We start from the raw sequence: 15,348 nt of genomic DNA, 5'->3' as shown, positions 1-15,348 counted from the left end.
GAGTTCTAGTCCTAGCTTGGTGAGTTACCTTGGACCAGTCATTTTCAACCCTAGGAAGGAGGCCATGGAAAACCATTTCTGAAATTTTGCCAAGACGACTGCAGACTGCAGAGACGTATCCAGGCAGCCATCAAGAGTCAACATTGACTGGAAGGGGAGTTCCACAGCTACAAACACACAGCTACTTCATTAATACAATAGACCTCCTCCACTGCAGATTTTCACAGGCAGAATTTCAAACTGTATTCCTTCTTTAGCCCTAAAATCCACTCTCATTCTCCAGATCAAATCCAGTAACAGAAATAATAGATTTGAAGCCAGCTCAGAAACTCTTGAGCAGTTTTAATTGCTAGGAGTCAGGCAGCATATAAATTTAATAAATTATTATTATACAGATGGGCTCAGTTTTCATAGTTTCCTAATCCTGTGTGCTACTGTAAAAACATTTCCATTCCATATTACAGGTAGTCCTCGACTTACAACAGTTCATTTAGTGACCGAAGTTACAGAAGCACTGAAAAGTGACTCATGACCATTTTTCACACTTATGACCGTTGCAGCATCTCCGTGGTCATGTGATTTACATTCGGATGCTTGACAACTGACTCACATTTATAACTCACATGATCAAAATTTATAGACACTTGCAGCAGGCTCATATTTACGACGGTTGCAGCGTCCCGGGGTTCTGTGTTCCCCTTTTTCTGACAAGCAAAGTCAATGGGGAAGCCAGATTCATTTAACAACTAGTTTACTAATTTAAGAACTGCGGTGATTCATTTAACAAACATGGTGAGAAGGCATAAGATGGAACCAAACTCACTTAACAAATTTTTCAGTTAACAACACAAATTTTGGGCTCAATTGTGGTCATTAAGTGGAGGATTAAATGTTTTCAATTCCTAAAAGTGCACAATCTTGTAAAACTGTTCACCCCTTTCATAAAAGATCTGTCGGCACCTTATCACCCTTAGGAAGAAGCCGAAATCAATTTCCAAGTGAAAAAAAAAATTCATTATATCCCATATTATCTTAGCAGGCTTCTGTTCGTGCAACAGGCTTTTAAGAAGAGACTGGACAGCCACTTGTCTTAAATTGTATAGGGAGCAGGGGGTTGGACTAGAAGACCTCCAAGGTCCCTTCAAGCTCTATTCTGACTGATAGGTTTCTCTTTAGAGCCTTCCAAACCTATTTCCAATAATTTAGAGAAGAATGTGCAGGAATTTACTAAGGAATAATCAGGCATTTCATAAGAAGTTGCTTTGTAACTGTTCAAATACTTGTCAAGAAAGCTTTTCCTCTGTATAAAACTGCCATGATATATTCAGTACTTGTTCCCCCCTTCAACTTCACCACATCATTTGAACAATTGTTTTACTTCACCCAGAAAGATTGTCAGGCAGAAAAGAAATCTATCGATGTGGCTGCTAAGGGTCCACATCATGAGACATAATTAATGTTGATTAAACCAATCCATCCTGAATTAATGTATTGTGCAAACTAAGAAAATAGGTTAATTTAAGGGTCAAGTTAAACTGCTACAGTAAGCCAAACCATTTAATTTATTCGGTATTTAAAAACAACTTTAGTTTTTTAAAAAATTCTTATTATAATTAGATGTGCACCGTATTTTCCGGCGTATAAGACGAACCCCAACTTTTCCTGTTAAAATATAGGGTTTGGGCTATACTCGCCGTATAAGACTACCCCTCTTCCAACGCACACCAAATAAAAATTAAAAAACATCAACTGGCTCACCCACAATGTAAAAGCAGCTGTGCTAGACCCAAAATGGCCTCTGCAACAAGCAGGAACCTCACACAGCCACAAAAAGCCCAAAAAAACAACTTTCACACTTTACACACACAAAATTCCACATACAGCTTTGTGAGATTTTGTGTGTTTGTGCAGTTAGAGGGAAACACTACAGAAACACACTAAATCTCAGAAAACTGCACAAATATTATTTTATTTTATTTTTCTATGAAAACTAAATTTAAAACTTCCTAAACTTTAAATGGCTAGGTCTAAAAAAGAACAACTAAAAAAAACCCCAATTAATTATTTTTTTTAAAGCTCCCAAAGGGGAAAAAAACTTACCCAATAGAACAGGGGTCTCCAACCTTGGCAACTTTAAGACTTGTAGACTTCAACTCCCAGAATTCCTCAGCCAGCTTTGTTTTGCTGGCTGAGGAATTCTGGGAGTTGAAGTCCACAACTCCCTGCCTGCTTGATTGCAGGCAGGGAGTGGCTTGCTGATGGAATGGATTCAGGCAAGCGAAGCAAGGCAAGCGTTGCGACTAGCAGCTAAGGTAAGCAAGGTGAAGGGGGAAAACTTTCCTTTTACATGGCTCTGGCGATCCCAGCTGCGTTGCCTGTTTAGCAGGCAACGCAGCTGGGATCGTCAGAGCTTGGATCGCCAGAGCCATTTAAGGCTCGTCAGAGCCTTTCGGGCTGGTCTGCCTGGTTACAGGAGAACGACACCCGGCGTATAAGACGACCCCCGACTTTTGAGAAGATTTTCATCGGTTAAAAAGTCATCTTATACGCCGGAAAATACGGTATTTATATTACCCAGAGAAAAACTGTAAAATGGCAATTTCCAACTATTTTTTATCTAAATAGATATTTCTCAACATATGACAATAGACCAGAATTTCCACTGCTAAGTAAGGCAGTTAACTCATGCCTAATTTTACCGTGTTTGTTCAGCAAATCACTGCAGTTATTAAGTGAATCAAGTGATCATTAAGTGACTATTGACTTTCCTTGCTGGAAACCAGCTGGAATGGTTGCAAATGGAAGTCACATGACCCCAGGACAGTGCAACTACCATAAATACATGCTGGTTGCCAAGTGCTTGTATTTTGATCATGAGACCATGCGGTCGTAAGTGTGAAGACCTTTTTTTTGTAAGTCCTTTTTTTTCAATACCGCTGTAGCTTAAAACAGTCGCTAAATGAATAGATGTGAGTCAAGCCTGTAAAAGCATAATCTGTTTTAAAAAAAGATAAATGACAAAGGCAAAAGAGTTAGCAAAAACAGCCAATTCTCTCCAAAGAAATGCTAAGAAAAGTTTATTTCCACCTTGTACAAACAAATTATACCTTGACGTACGACCACAATTGACCCCAAAACTTCCATTGCTAAGTGAGACAATTGAGTTTTGCCCCCATTTTACTACCTTTTTCTACAGTTATTAAGTGAATCACTGCAGTTGTTAAGTTAGTAACACGGTCGTTAAGTGAATCTGGCTTCCGCATTGACTTTGCTCGTCAGGTCACAAATGGGGATCACATGACCCTGGGACACTGTGACCGTCGTAAATATGAGTCAGTTGCCAAGCGGCTTAATTTTGATCACGTGACCGTGGGGATGCTTGCAACAGTCGTAAGTGTGAAAAACAATCCTAAGTCACTTTTTTTCAGTGCTTCTGTAACTTCGAACGGGCCACTAAACTGTTAACGGTTGTAAATCGAGGATTACCTGCAATACAGACCATAATGTGGCTTTCCTGAAGTGGATACCAACCTTCCACACCGGTGTTGAAGCAGCTAGTGGATTAACGTTATGCTCCTTGGTCGCCCGAGACTCAGGGGAGCTGGTAAGAGAGAGGGAACTTAAGGAGGAATTTGTACATGGCGTGTCCTCTTCGGGACAAGATTCCATGGTTTCGTTTTCAGAATTTGCGCTCCTTTCCAAAGCCGCAGCTTGAGGAGATCTGGTGGCCAAGATGTCCTCCAGAACCACGACTGGCATTTTCCGTTCAAATATGACATTCTGAGGTTTATCCTCCATGGAAGTATTAGTTTCTATCTCGGTGGATGCCTCGCTTGGTAATTCCTTATCTGTTACATCGAAGCCGGTTTCTAAGCAAGGATCCACCTCCTGAGCGGTACAAGAGGAATTTGGGGACGCAGCCTGGCCTTCTTTCTCCTTTGGGGTTTCCTCAGGAGATGCTACTCTGATGCTGGACTTGGTGCGACCCGTGTTCTCATCCCGTCTGTGAGGAGGGTCGTCGTCCGTCAAGTCTATGAAGAGCCGAGACTGACTTGTATCAATTTTTATACTTTTCTGCACAAAGTTATCGAGGGGACCCTTGCCATTAATCAGTTTTGGAACAGGGGATTCCGTTTCTTCCTCGCAACTGTTTTCCACATTGTCCGACAATGTATGCGGCGAGGCAGGGTAAGCCGTGTTTTGGTCGAGGGCGTTCTGCACGCTCCTGGCTTTTTTCACTTCGGGGTTTGTGTCATTTTTCTCCTTTGGTATGGGATTCAAGCGCTTGAAGGGCAGTCGAGCTGGAATAATAAGATCGATAAAATGAATATTATTGCTATTTAATTTGTACGGCTGCCCATCTCATCTAAGCCGCTCTGGGCAGCTTACAACAGATAAAAGCAACAATCTGAAAAAACCAGTTTAAAACAAACCAATTCACAAACATATAAAGTGAACAACGATAATTTTAAACAATTATAGTTTCATGTACATTATGACTGTGTGTGTGTGTGTGTGTGTTGGGATGTGATCTGGAGTCCCAGAAGGGAGGGGCCGCTTCCCAGAGGGAAAGGAGACAGTGAAGCTTGGAAAGTCTGTTAGGCGGGAAGAGGGCAAAAACGGACCCTCCCTAACAGTTCACAGATGTATCTGTAATTGTGCATCTGGCAAGATTCTGTCTGTAGGCAAACTACTCAGTCTTGGTTTGTGAGGCCTGACGAAAGTTTCTGATTGTCTTTCTGCCAGTAATCCTTGAAGGAGATAGATTTCTTCACTAACAATACAGAAGCTTGCGAGTAGCTATTAAGATTATAGTCCCCAGATTCTTTTGTCAAACTGGCAACCAATATTTATGGATGTATTCTCACGGCCCATCAGTGGACCCTGGACTACAGATAACTAAATTTGGATACAAGGAACAAAAATTTATTGTGTAAGGCTAAGGAGGGCATAGTTCAAATGTGTGCATTTTTTCTCTCTGGTAAAATACCAGAAGCTGGAGTCAGCCAAAGTAACTAAACTGAGAGAAACTGAACAGGTATTCTTTTTTTTTTTTAAAGAGCATAATTAAACCATGGAATTCACTTCTATCAAATGGAGCAATGGCAACTTGGATAGCTCTGAAGGGGGATTAGACAAATTCATGGAAAACAAAGAGGTTGAAGGCTGCTAAGGATGGGGGATACACATTATCATCTATATCAGAGTCATTAAAGCTTCTTGGTAGGAGTTGCTAGGGAACATGAGTGGGAGAGCATCCCAGCATCTGGCTGAACAGTGTGGTGGGAAGAGGCTGGTAATAGTAGAGCTTTTGGTTTGAAACCTAGAAAATTGGAGACAAAGGAAGTCCTTTTTTGAGAGCACATGTATCTTTCAAATCAGCAGAGCCTTTTAGAACACGATTTAAATTTTAACTAAGCCTAGACTCTACTATAGTTTCTCATTCTGAAATTATTGTTTGATTCTGCCTTCAATTAGAAGGAAATATTGTTGGATGTTTAAAGTATGTTGTATTTTGGCTTTTGTAAATTGCCCAGAAATCTATTAATAGCCATGCAAAATATATCCAAACTTTATTGACAATTAAATTTATTACTATTAAGACACAGAGAATGCTGTTAATTTAGCTCCAAAAGGGAATTTTGACAAATTCAAAAACATAAAGCTATCAATGCCAGCTATGAGCTTGGTGGTTTTGTATCCATCATATTTTCTCTGGTACCAGAGGCAAATAATATAGCTGAATTCAGACATAACATTCAGCAATGTAGTTACTTCCTTTTGACTGTTATATGAAGCAGCCTCCAGCCATCATTAAACCATGATTTACTGCTTAGTGACAGGAATTAATCCAACCTACTCTGGTTATTCCACATACAAAATATGACAATGTAGTATAATGTTCGACCTATTAATAGGAGTCCCTAGATTCTTAGGTACAGTGAGCTATCATCACTCGTCCCACAGCTCAAGGAAGTACAGGTGCAGTAGTGGGTTTCAATTTAGTTTGCTACTGGTTTGCTCATGTGTGTGTGCACACACGCTTCTGTCCGGGCGGGTGGGCAGAGCCTACCGCCGCTGTCGCTACCAGTTCGCCCGATCTGGGGTGAACCAGTAGCAACCCACCACTGTACAGGTGGTCCTCAAGTTACAACCATTCGTTTAGTGACCATTTGAAGTTATGGCAGCAGTGGAAAAAAATGACTTATGACCAATTTACATACTTACAACTGTTGCAGCATCCCCATGGTCACATGATCAAAATATGGATGCTGGGAAACTGGCTCATATTTATGACGGTTGCAGTGTCCCAGGGACATGTGATCATCTTTTGCAACCTTCTCACAAGCCAAGTCAAAGGGGAAGCCAGATTCACTTAATAACTGCAATGATTCACTTAACGATTGTGGCAAGAAAGGTCATAAAATGGGGGGGGAATTCCCTTAACCACTGTCTTGCAAAGCAAGAGTAATTCTGGCCTCAATTGTGGTTAAGTCGAGAATTACCTATAGTTTTGAAGGCGATCTAGGCTCCTGACTCCACAGATGTGCTAATGGTTTTAACAGAGGGGATTATTCTGAAGTCACTGCCCATATCAGTGCTGTTCAGAACTCTGCAGTGCAACAAAACCAAGATAGACTGATATCTTCCACCCCATTGAACAGTTAATACAATAGAAAAACAACCATTCTCCCTCAAGGTCCTTGCACTCCAATTTCTGCGACTCCGTGAAAGAATAAAGTTATGAAACACAGAACTGAATTCAGATAGGATTATAAATCCAAGTAATATAAAAAGCATAAGAAATTGAAAAGCCAGATTATATATTTGAAGAGAAAACAAGTTACCTTGGATTAGCTTCCGGGCTGGAACTCCTGTTTTATTTCGACACTCCATAGTTGCCTAGCAAAGGCAAATAATAATTAAATTTCCGCATATATTCAGAATATAATATTGCTCACTTCCGATTATTAATATTGGCCTTCACCCAATCCTTCTTGTGATCACTCAAGTTGTATCCACCCATACCAAGTCCTCCTTGTCATTCAACTAAACACACACACAATATTTAGTTTCGGTTTCAGATTCACCTACCCTATCAAGCACTGTAGCTTGCTTGGATTTAGTTTAAGCCCACCACTGCAATTTGCAAGTCATGACTGAAAGCGCTGGGGGGGGGCAGCATTTCCATAAGGGTCCCCCCACCCCACCCCAGCATCTGATTTGGCTATCTTCTCCTTTCCTGTGTCAATCACCACTCCCTTTGCCCAGTTCCCTCATCAACACCCTGACTTCTCCTCTAGAATGCAAGAGGCAGTTCCCCATGACACATTTGGCCCATCCTGGGATTTAAGCCCCGGTCAGGTTTCACACCATGCCTCAAGCCCCAGGCGCAAGGCCCCAGGGGAAGCCCCCCTCCCAAAGCTGATGAAGCCTATGATGTGAGACCCTCCTGCATTCTCGCGGCCCAAGCCCGCCTCAGTTTCCCCTCCTTCCTGTTTCCCCTAAGAGACCCCTCCACTCCTTTCCCCTGCCTCAGTTCCCTCTGAGACCCTTCCCCTATCTGCCTCAGTTTTCTCTCAGTACCCACTCAGCGGCCCCTCCTTTCCTTCCCTCCTGCCTCAGTTTCCCCTCAGAGACCTTCCTGCCTACCAGATTCCCCTCAGAGCCCCTTCCCTTCCTCCCTCCTGCCTCAGTTTCCCTTCAGAGACCGCTCCCCTCCTGCCTGTTTTGCCTTAGAGACCCTTCCCCTCCTGTCTGTTTCCCCTCAGAGACCCTTCTGCCTCAGTTTCCCCTCAGAGAACCTCCCACCTGCCTGTTTCCCTTCAGATACCCTTCCCCTCCCCGCCCATTCCCCTCAGAGATCCCTCCCCTCCTGCCTCAGTTTTCTTTTGGAGACCCTCCTGCCTCAGTTTCCCCTCAGAGACCCCTCTCCTCCTGCCTCAGTTTTCTTTTAGAGACCCTCCTGCCTCAGTTTCCCCTCAGAGACCCCTCCCCTCCTGCCTCAGTTTCCCCAGAGACCCTCCCCCTGGCCATTTCCCCTCAGAGTCCCCTCCTCTCCTGCCTCAGTTTTCTTTTAGAGACCCTCCCCCTGGCCGTTTCCCCTCAGAGACCCCTCCCCTCCTGCCTCCCCAGAGACGCTCCCCTCCTGCCTCAGTTTTCTTTTAGAGACCCCTCCCCTCCTGCCTCAGTTTCCCCTCAGAGACCCTCCTGCCTCAGTTTTCTTTTAGAGACCCTCCCCCTGGCCGTTTCCCCTCAGAGACCCCTCCCCTCCTGCCTCCCCAGAGACCCTCCCCTCCTGCCTCAGTTTTCTTTTAGAGACCCCTCCCCTCCTGCCTCAGTTTCCCCTCAGAGACCCTCCCCTCCTGCCTCAGTTTTCTTTTAGAGACCCCTCCCCTCCTGCCTCAGTTTCCCCTCAGAGACCCCTCCCCTCCTGCCTCAGTTTCCCCAGAGACCCTCCCCCTGGCCATTTCCCCTCAGAGACCCCTCCCCTCCTGCCTCAGTTTCCCCTCAGAGACCCTCCTGCCTCAGTTTTCTTTTAGAGACCCCTCCCCTCCTGCCTCAGTTTCCCCTCAGAGACCCCTCCCCTCCTGCCTCAGTTTCCCCAGAGACCCTCCCCCTGGCCATTTCCCCTCAGAGACCCCTCCCCTCCTGCCTCAGTTTCCCCTCAGAGACCCTCCTGCCTCAGTTTTCTTTTAGAGACCCTCCCCCTGGCCGTTTCCCCTCAGAGACCCTCCCCTCCTGCCTCAGTTTTCTTTTAGAGACCCCTCCCCTCCTGCCTCAGTTTCCCCTCAGAGACCCTCTCAGCGACCCCTTCCCTTTCCTTCCCTCCTGCCTCAGTTTCTCTTCAGGGTTCCCTCCACTTCCCCCTCCCCCGCCCTCCCACCTCCCTCGCAGCCACAGGCCCCTCCGGCTCCCCGCGGCTCGCTCTAGTCCCTCACCTGCCCGAGGAGAAGAGCGGCCGGGCGGCGGGAAACCTTCGCTCCCCCTCACATCCCCGGGGGGGGGCGGCGGGAGAGACAGCGAAGGTTCGCCGCCTCGGCCGGCCCCGTCCGGTTCGCTCTATGCCCAACCGCCCGCCGGCCCGTCCGCTCGCTCGCTCCTCGCTCGTATTTGGCGGGAGTTCTGCCGACCTTCGCGCTCCGGCGCCCTGATAGGGCGGGACGCCGCGCCCACGTGACCCTGCCGGCTGTGCGCGAGGGCGGGAGGAGCGGGAAGCGGCGGCTCAAGATCTCGCGAGAAAAAAAAAAAAGCCCCGACGGGAGGCGCGGCCCGGCTCCGCCTCGGCCGAGAGGTTGTAGAGATGCGGTGAAAATGCGACGCGAATCCACACTTCCGGTTTTGGAGAAATGGGGGGGGCAAAGAGAGCATCCTCTCTTATCTGCAACCGGGCCTGGGTCTTCCCAAATTTCCAGAAGGAGGGGTTGTACTCCAGAGGCTGCACTTTATACAAATGTAATATAGTATATTTTTATTTATTTAGCGTGTGGTTGGTCACACACATATTAAAACACTTCATTTTTACAGGTTAAAAACAATTAAAACAATAAAAAAGCAGTAAGAAAACCTAAAAGGAAAACAGAAATAACATTTCAAAGTTTAATGTCGAGTTTGGAGATCCAGTCAGTAGCTGGATATAGTATAGAAATATAGTATAGAATAGAATAGTATAGAATAGAATATAGAAATATAATAAATAAATAAATAATATAGCGCATATTGGAGGCGGTGACCCTTTGAGAGCTGTATATGCAACGAAATGTCATTTTAATGTATGCCGATGAGTCTATATTCAAAGTGACAATAAAGTTATTCTAAGTCTGAAAAAAAAATATTCTAAGTCCAAGCAAAAACGTAAATACAAAAATACAAAAAAGAAATTTTTTTGTGCAGAACTGTGACCTTTTACATGACATATACTCTATGCACTTCATTTCATCAAATTCTATTATATCTGAATCTATTTTATTTTTGTTTTCAATCCATTTGTACCATTTCTCCCATGATACATAATACTCCAAGTCTGTCATTCCTTTCAAATCCATTGTTAGTTTGTCCATTTCAGCGCAAAGATTTTTTTGATTATTAAATCATCGGAGGGCATCTTTGCATTCTTCCAGCATTGCGCAAAGGCCAATCTTGCCATGGTTGTTATATGTAGAATCATATGTCTTGTTTTCTTATCATAAGTTTTTTTCATTATCCCCAGAAGGAACAGTTCTGGTGTATATTCCAGTTGAGCTCCGGTTATTTCCTGCAACCAATTTTTTATTTTTTTCCAATATTTTTTTGATTCTGAACACAGCCACCAAGAGTGATAGAAGGTACCCTGCTTCTGTCCACATTTCCAACAATTTGGAGTTAAATTTGGAAATACTTTTATTTATTTATTTTATTTATTTATTAGATTTTTATACCGCCCCCTCTCCCGAAGGACTCGGGGCGGTGCACAGCCAAAGTTAAAAAACATACAATATAAACAATTAAAATACGTTTAAAACAGAATTAAATCTAAAAATGGCTCCCCAATTTAAAATGCCTTACCCATACCCCTATAAAAAGACGAATTTAAAATTTAAAAATTTAAAATTTCCACATTTAAAAAGGGGGAAGATTTAGGCCAGGCCAGCTTGATAAAATAGAAAAGTCTTAAGCGCGCGGCGGAAGGTGCGCAGATCCGGGATCCTACGTATCTCCGGGGGGAGCTCGTTCCAAATCGTAGGTGCCCCCACAGAGAAGGCTCTCCCCCTAGGGGCCGACAGCCGACATTGTTTGGCCGACGGCACCCGGAGGAGCCCCTCTCTATGGGAGCGTACTGGCCGGTGGGAGGCTATTGGTGGTAGCAGGCGGTCCCGTAAATAACCAGGTCCTAAGCCATGGAGCGCTTTAAAGGTGATAACCAGAACCTTGAAGCGCACTCGGAAGACCACCGGGAGCCAGTGCAGCTCGCGCAGGAGAGGTGTCACATGGGAACTCCACGTCGCTCCCATCACCACCCCGCGCGGCCGCACTCTGCGCCAGTTGGAGCCTCCGAGTGCACCTCAAGGGGAGCCCCATGTAGAGAGCGTTGCAGTAATCCAGACGAGAAGTAACGAGGGCATGAGTGACTGTGTGTAGGGAGTCCCGATCTAGATAGGGACGCAACTGGCGGATCAGGCGAACCTGATGAAAAATCCTCCCGGACACGGCCGTCACATGCTCTTCTAACGACAGCCGTGAATCCAGGAGGACACCCAAGTTGCGAGCCCTATCCGTGGGGGCCAATGATTCGCCCCCAATAGTCAGCGATGGTATTAGCTGACTATATCGGGACGTCGGAAACTATTTTGCAATAGTTTCTCCCTTTTGATAGTTCTCAAAGAGAAAATGTAGACATTGTAGAATTTTCTCTCCCTTTCTGATCCCAATACAAGTAGTCCTCGAATTACAACCACAACTGAGCCAAAAATTTACGTTGCAAAGCAAGACAGTTAAGTGGGTTTTTTTGCCCCATTTTATGAATCAGCCGCTTTAATGCCAGTGTCAAAAACTTTCTTTCTAATTTTACCTCTATGGCTCAGCCGCCTGAAACTTGAAAGAGCAAAACAGTGGCGCTGCTGATTGGTCAAACGTCCTCCGCTTTTCTATTGGCCAGCGCAGAGACAAGCGCTCCTGATTGGCTGGAACACGAGGTTTCTAAAATAAAGGCGGAAAGTGGAATAGAAATTCCTTTCATTTCCCGATTAATTGAATGGTCTGCAGTGGATCCTTTATGCATCTATTCAGTGACCAATGAAATTTTATTTTTAGGGCAGGGGTCTCCAAATGTGGCAATTTAATTTTAAAGACTTTGTGGACTTCAACTCCCAGAATTTCTCAGCCAGCCACGTGCCTGAGGAATTCAGGGAGTTGAAGTCCACAAAGTCTTAAAATTGCCACATTTGGTAACTTCTGTGTTAGATTAGAAGGTTGCTATAACAGCTTAAATATCTGTGAATTTCAGTCTATCTATCTATCTATCTATCTATCTATCTATCTATCTATCTATCTATGGCAAGTAATCTAACCATTCGTTTTAAACCAGGGTGTGGATAAACCAGGTTGTTTTTTTTTTAAATATCTTTATTAAATATTTACAGTAAAATTAACACATAATAATGATTGGAAAACAATATAAGAAATGAAATGTAGGAACACATAAACACAAGACTAAAACGAAACAACAAACATGACTAACCGAGAGTTAAGCTCACTCTCCAATTAATATAAGAATAAGAATAATTTTATTTCTATACTGCCCTTCTCCCGAAGGACTCAGGGTGGTGTACAGCCTATTAAAAACACAAGACAACATCAGTTAAAATAATTTAAAATTATTAAATGAATTCGGCTCAATTTAAAACCCCAGGAATTTAAAACCCAAATTAAAATTGTTATGTTGATAGCCCAGCCTGGCGGAACAACAGGGTCTTGAGTGCACAACGAAATACCCAGAGGTCGGAGATCTTACGCACTTCCGGGGGCAGTTCATTCCACAGGGCTGGAATATTAACTAATATCATCCTAACCAAACATTTCAATACAATCAAGTTCTTTTAACTATCTACAAAACAATTGGCCTGTTTTTTTCAAAATTATAAAAAATTATATAGTCTTCCCCTTCACCCAGACCTCTACTTACTCGGAATAAGACCAGACCACATTGACAACAAGGATTGGTATATATTTGTCCATGTCTCAACAGCGGTGACAATGGCATTAGCTCAACTGTGGAAAGATGCAGATACGCCCCCTGACCATCTGATAATAAATAAGATTCTTCTATGTGCTGAGATGTAGAGGTTAACGTATATTTTAAAAGATAAGAAAGACTCAATATATAATAGAAGTTGGGACAGATGCTTTGTCTGGCTTAAAAAAAGGTTAAACCTAGGAGATGGGTGATAAGATCGTCTTATTAGATTAAATAGATACTTAATAGGATAAACCAGGTTTTGAAAGCTCCTATGAAGAGAGTTAGGGTGAGTGGACTCTAGGGAGAAGTAAGTGGAGCTTAGTCTCAGGGCATCCTCCTGTTTAATGTTATCTTTGCAATTTTTGAATTAATATGGCTGAGCACCCACGGAGGAGGCAGGTGATGTCATGAGCTGAGGGTTGTATTTTATGGCCTTGATTTGGTGAAAGTCAAATAAACATCTAGAAGATAAGTCATCAATGAAGTTGCTGCCTTTTCCTGTCAATCAAAATCAGCTTCTTAAGTTGACTGCCACACTGTAGAAGCCATGTAGGCAGTTTATCCATGGATATAATAAAGATAAGGTAACCTTTCATCATCATCATCATCATTCTATCCACTGCAGGATGAAGGCCTCTTCCGCATGTTTCCAAACATACGATCCTGAGTTTTCTTTTGCCAATTGGGCCCACTGTACTTGCTGTCGTCGTCCCTCCATCTTTAGGTATTTTTCGTGGATGCTTTTTTATCATACCTGTTCTGTCCCCAACCACACACACACACACCAACAGACGTTCAAGAGTTAAAGACCAAACCAGCCAGCAAAATCCTTTTCCTTAAGATAACGGAACTTGGCAACAACCTAGTGGCTGCCTGCCAAGAGTTTATTATTTACGAAGAGGAGAGATAACTTCTCCCCACTCCGGGTACATCAAAAGAAACAGCTCAATAATTACGAAGTCAATCAAGTCCAGAGATAATCCAGCAAAGTCTATAGCAAAAGTCCGGCAATGCAGAATGGTGTGGAAGCTTAAAGCTTTGTTCGTCATAAGGTTTGACTGGCCACCACGCTCCCTTTTATATCCTGTGGGGTGTGGTCCAGTGACTCAGCCTAATCTCGGGCACGCCTTTTCTTCTGTTGCGCACGCTTATCTCTGCGACGCTGGCGTGGATCCAGCCAAGACTCATTACCCTCATCACTGTCCATCTGTGGCTGCGTGGACGTGCTTGACCCCGGCCCTATCTCTTGCCCTTCGGCAGACACCGAAGGCATTGCCAGAGAGGAGGGTCCTGGAGAGGGAGGCCTTGCCAACTCCTCTCCTTCACTCTTGGAGTCCTCTCCTGCCGATGACAGGCTCAGGTAACGGAGCCACAATAATACCATTCCATGACTGCCTTAATAGAATAACAGATTAACAGAGTCGGAAGGGACCTTGTAGGTCATCTAGTCCAACCCCTCACCCAAGCAGGAGACCCTACCCCATTTTTGACAGATGGCAGTCCAGTCTCTTTTTGAAAGCTTCCAGGGATGAAGCTCCCACAACTTCCGAAGGCAACTTCTATTCCATGGGTTGATTGTTCTCACTGTCAGAAAATTCCTCCTTATTTCTATGTTGAATCTCTCCTGGATCAGTTTCCATCCATTATTCTTTGTCCGGCCTTCAGGTGCCTTAGTCCACCTGCCATCAGTTCTTCTTGCTATGGGACCAGCCTATTTCCATTTCAATTCTTTTATTCTCTTGATGATATCTAGACTTGTAAAGTGAATCTGGCTTCCCCATTGACTTTGTCAGAAAAGGGGATCACATTTATTTTATTTTTTTATTTGTCAAGTACGTATTAGATAATAAAAAAAATATTAGAATAGTTTGTATTAGATAATATATACTGCTCAAAAAAATAAAGGGAACCCAAGCAGAAGACATCCAAGATCTGAATGAATGAAATAGCCTTATTAAATACTTTGTTCTTTACATACAGTAGTTTATACACTGCTCAAACAACTAAAGGGAACACAAAACTACTGTATGTAACGAACAAGGAGGGCCTTCTCTGTGGGGGCACCTGCTCTCTGGAATCAACTGCCCCCAGAGATACGAAGAATTCAAGACCTCGGTGCCTTCTGCCGTGCCCTGAAGACCTTCCTTTTTCAGCAAGCCAGGCTGGCTTAATGCTTTTTAAATGTTTTAAATATGTTTTGTTATTGTTTTTTTAACTTTGGGGCCAAATTTATACATATCTTTTTAAATTGCTTTTAATGTTTGTATCTATGTTTTTTACTTTGGCTGTACACCGCCCTGAGTCCTTCGGGAGAAAGGCAGTCTATAAATTTGATAATAAATAAATAATAAGGCTATTTCATTCATTCAGATCTCGGATGTCTTCTGCTTGTGTTCCCTTTATTTTTTTGAGCAGTGTATATAAGTATAAGCATGAATTGAATACATAAAATGAATACAATTATAGGGAACATTAGGACAAGGACAGTAGGCACGCTGGTGCTCTTATGCACGCCCCTTACAGACCTCTTAGGAATGGGGTGAGGTCAACAGTAGCCACTGTCCAACTTTTAAATATACCAACTTTTGATCACATGACCAGGGGGATGCTGGAAGGGTCATAAGTTTGAAAAA

General features: G+C 43.6%; 1 protein-coding gene across 1 annotated transcript in view; it reads right to left on the bottom strand.

The window, feature by feature from the left end:
• CHAF1A (chromatin assembly factor 1 subunit A) overlaps positions 1-8,956 on the bottom strand; it is a 33,769-nt gene extending 24,813 nt beyond the window's left edge. The window contains exons 1-3 of the mRNA XM_070931900.1: positions 8,943-8,956; positions 6,849-6,903; positions 3,532-4,301 (exon numbers count right to left, since the gene is read on the bottom strand). Coding sequence (XP_070788001.1) covers positions 3,532-4,301; positions 6,849-6,897 — 819 coding nt within the window. The 5' untranslated portion in view covers positions 6,898-6,903; positions 8,943-8,956. The remainder of the gene's footprint in view (positions 1-3,531; positions 4,302-6,848; positions 6,904-8,942) is intronic.
• Between the last annotated feature and the right edge of the window lie 6,392 nt (positions 8,957-15,348).

Source organism: Pituophis catenifer, unplaced genomic scaffold (assembly GCF_029215685.1).
Source record: "Pituophis catenifer annectens isolate HBS135680 unplaced genomic scaffold, rPitCat1.0.hap2 SCAF_1, whole genome shotgun sequence".
In the NCBI taxonomy this organism is placed as follows: Eukaryota; Metazoa; Chordata; class Lepidosauria; order Squamata; family Colubridae; genus Pituophis; species Pituophis catenifer.
Note: the sequence above shows the minus strand (reverse complement) of the source record. Positions and strands in the feature narration are given on the sequence as shown.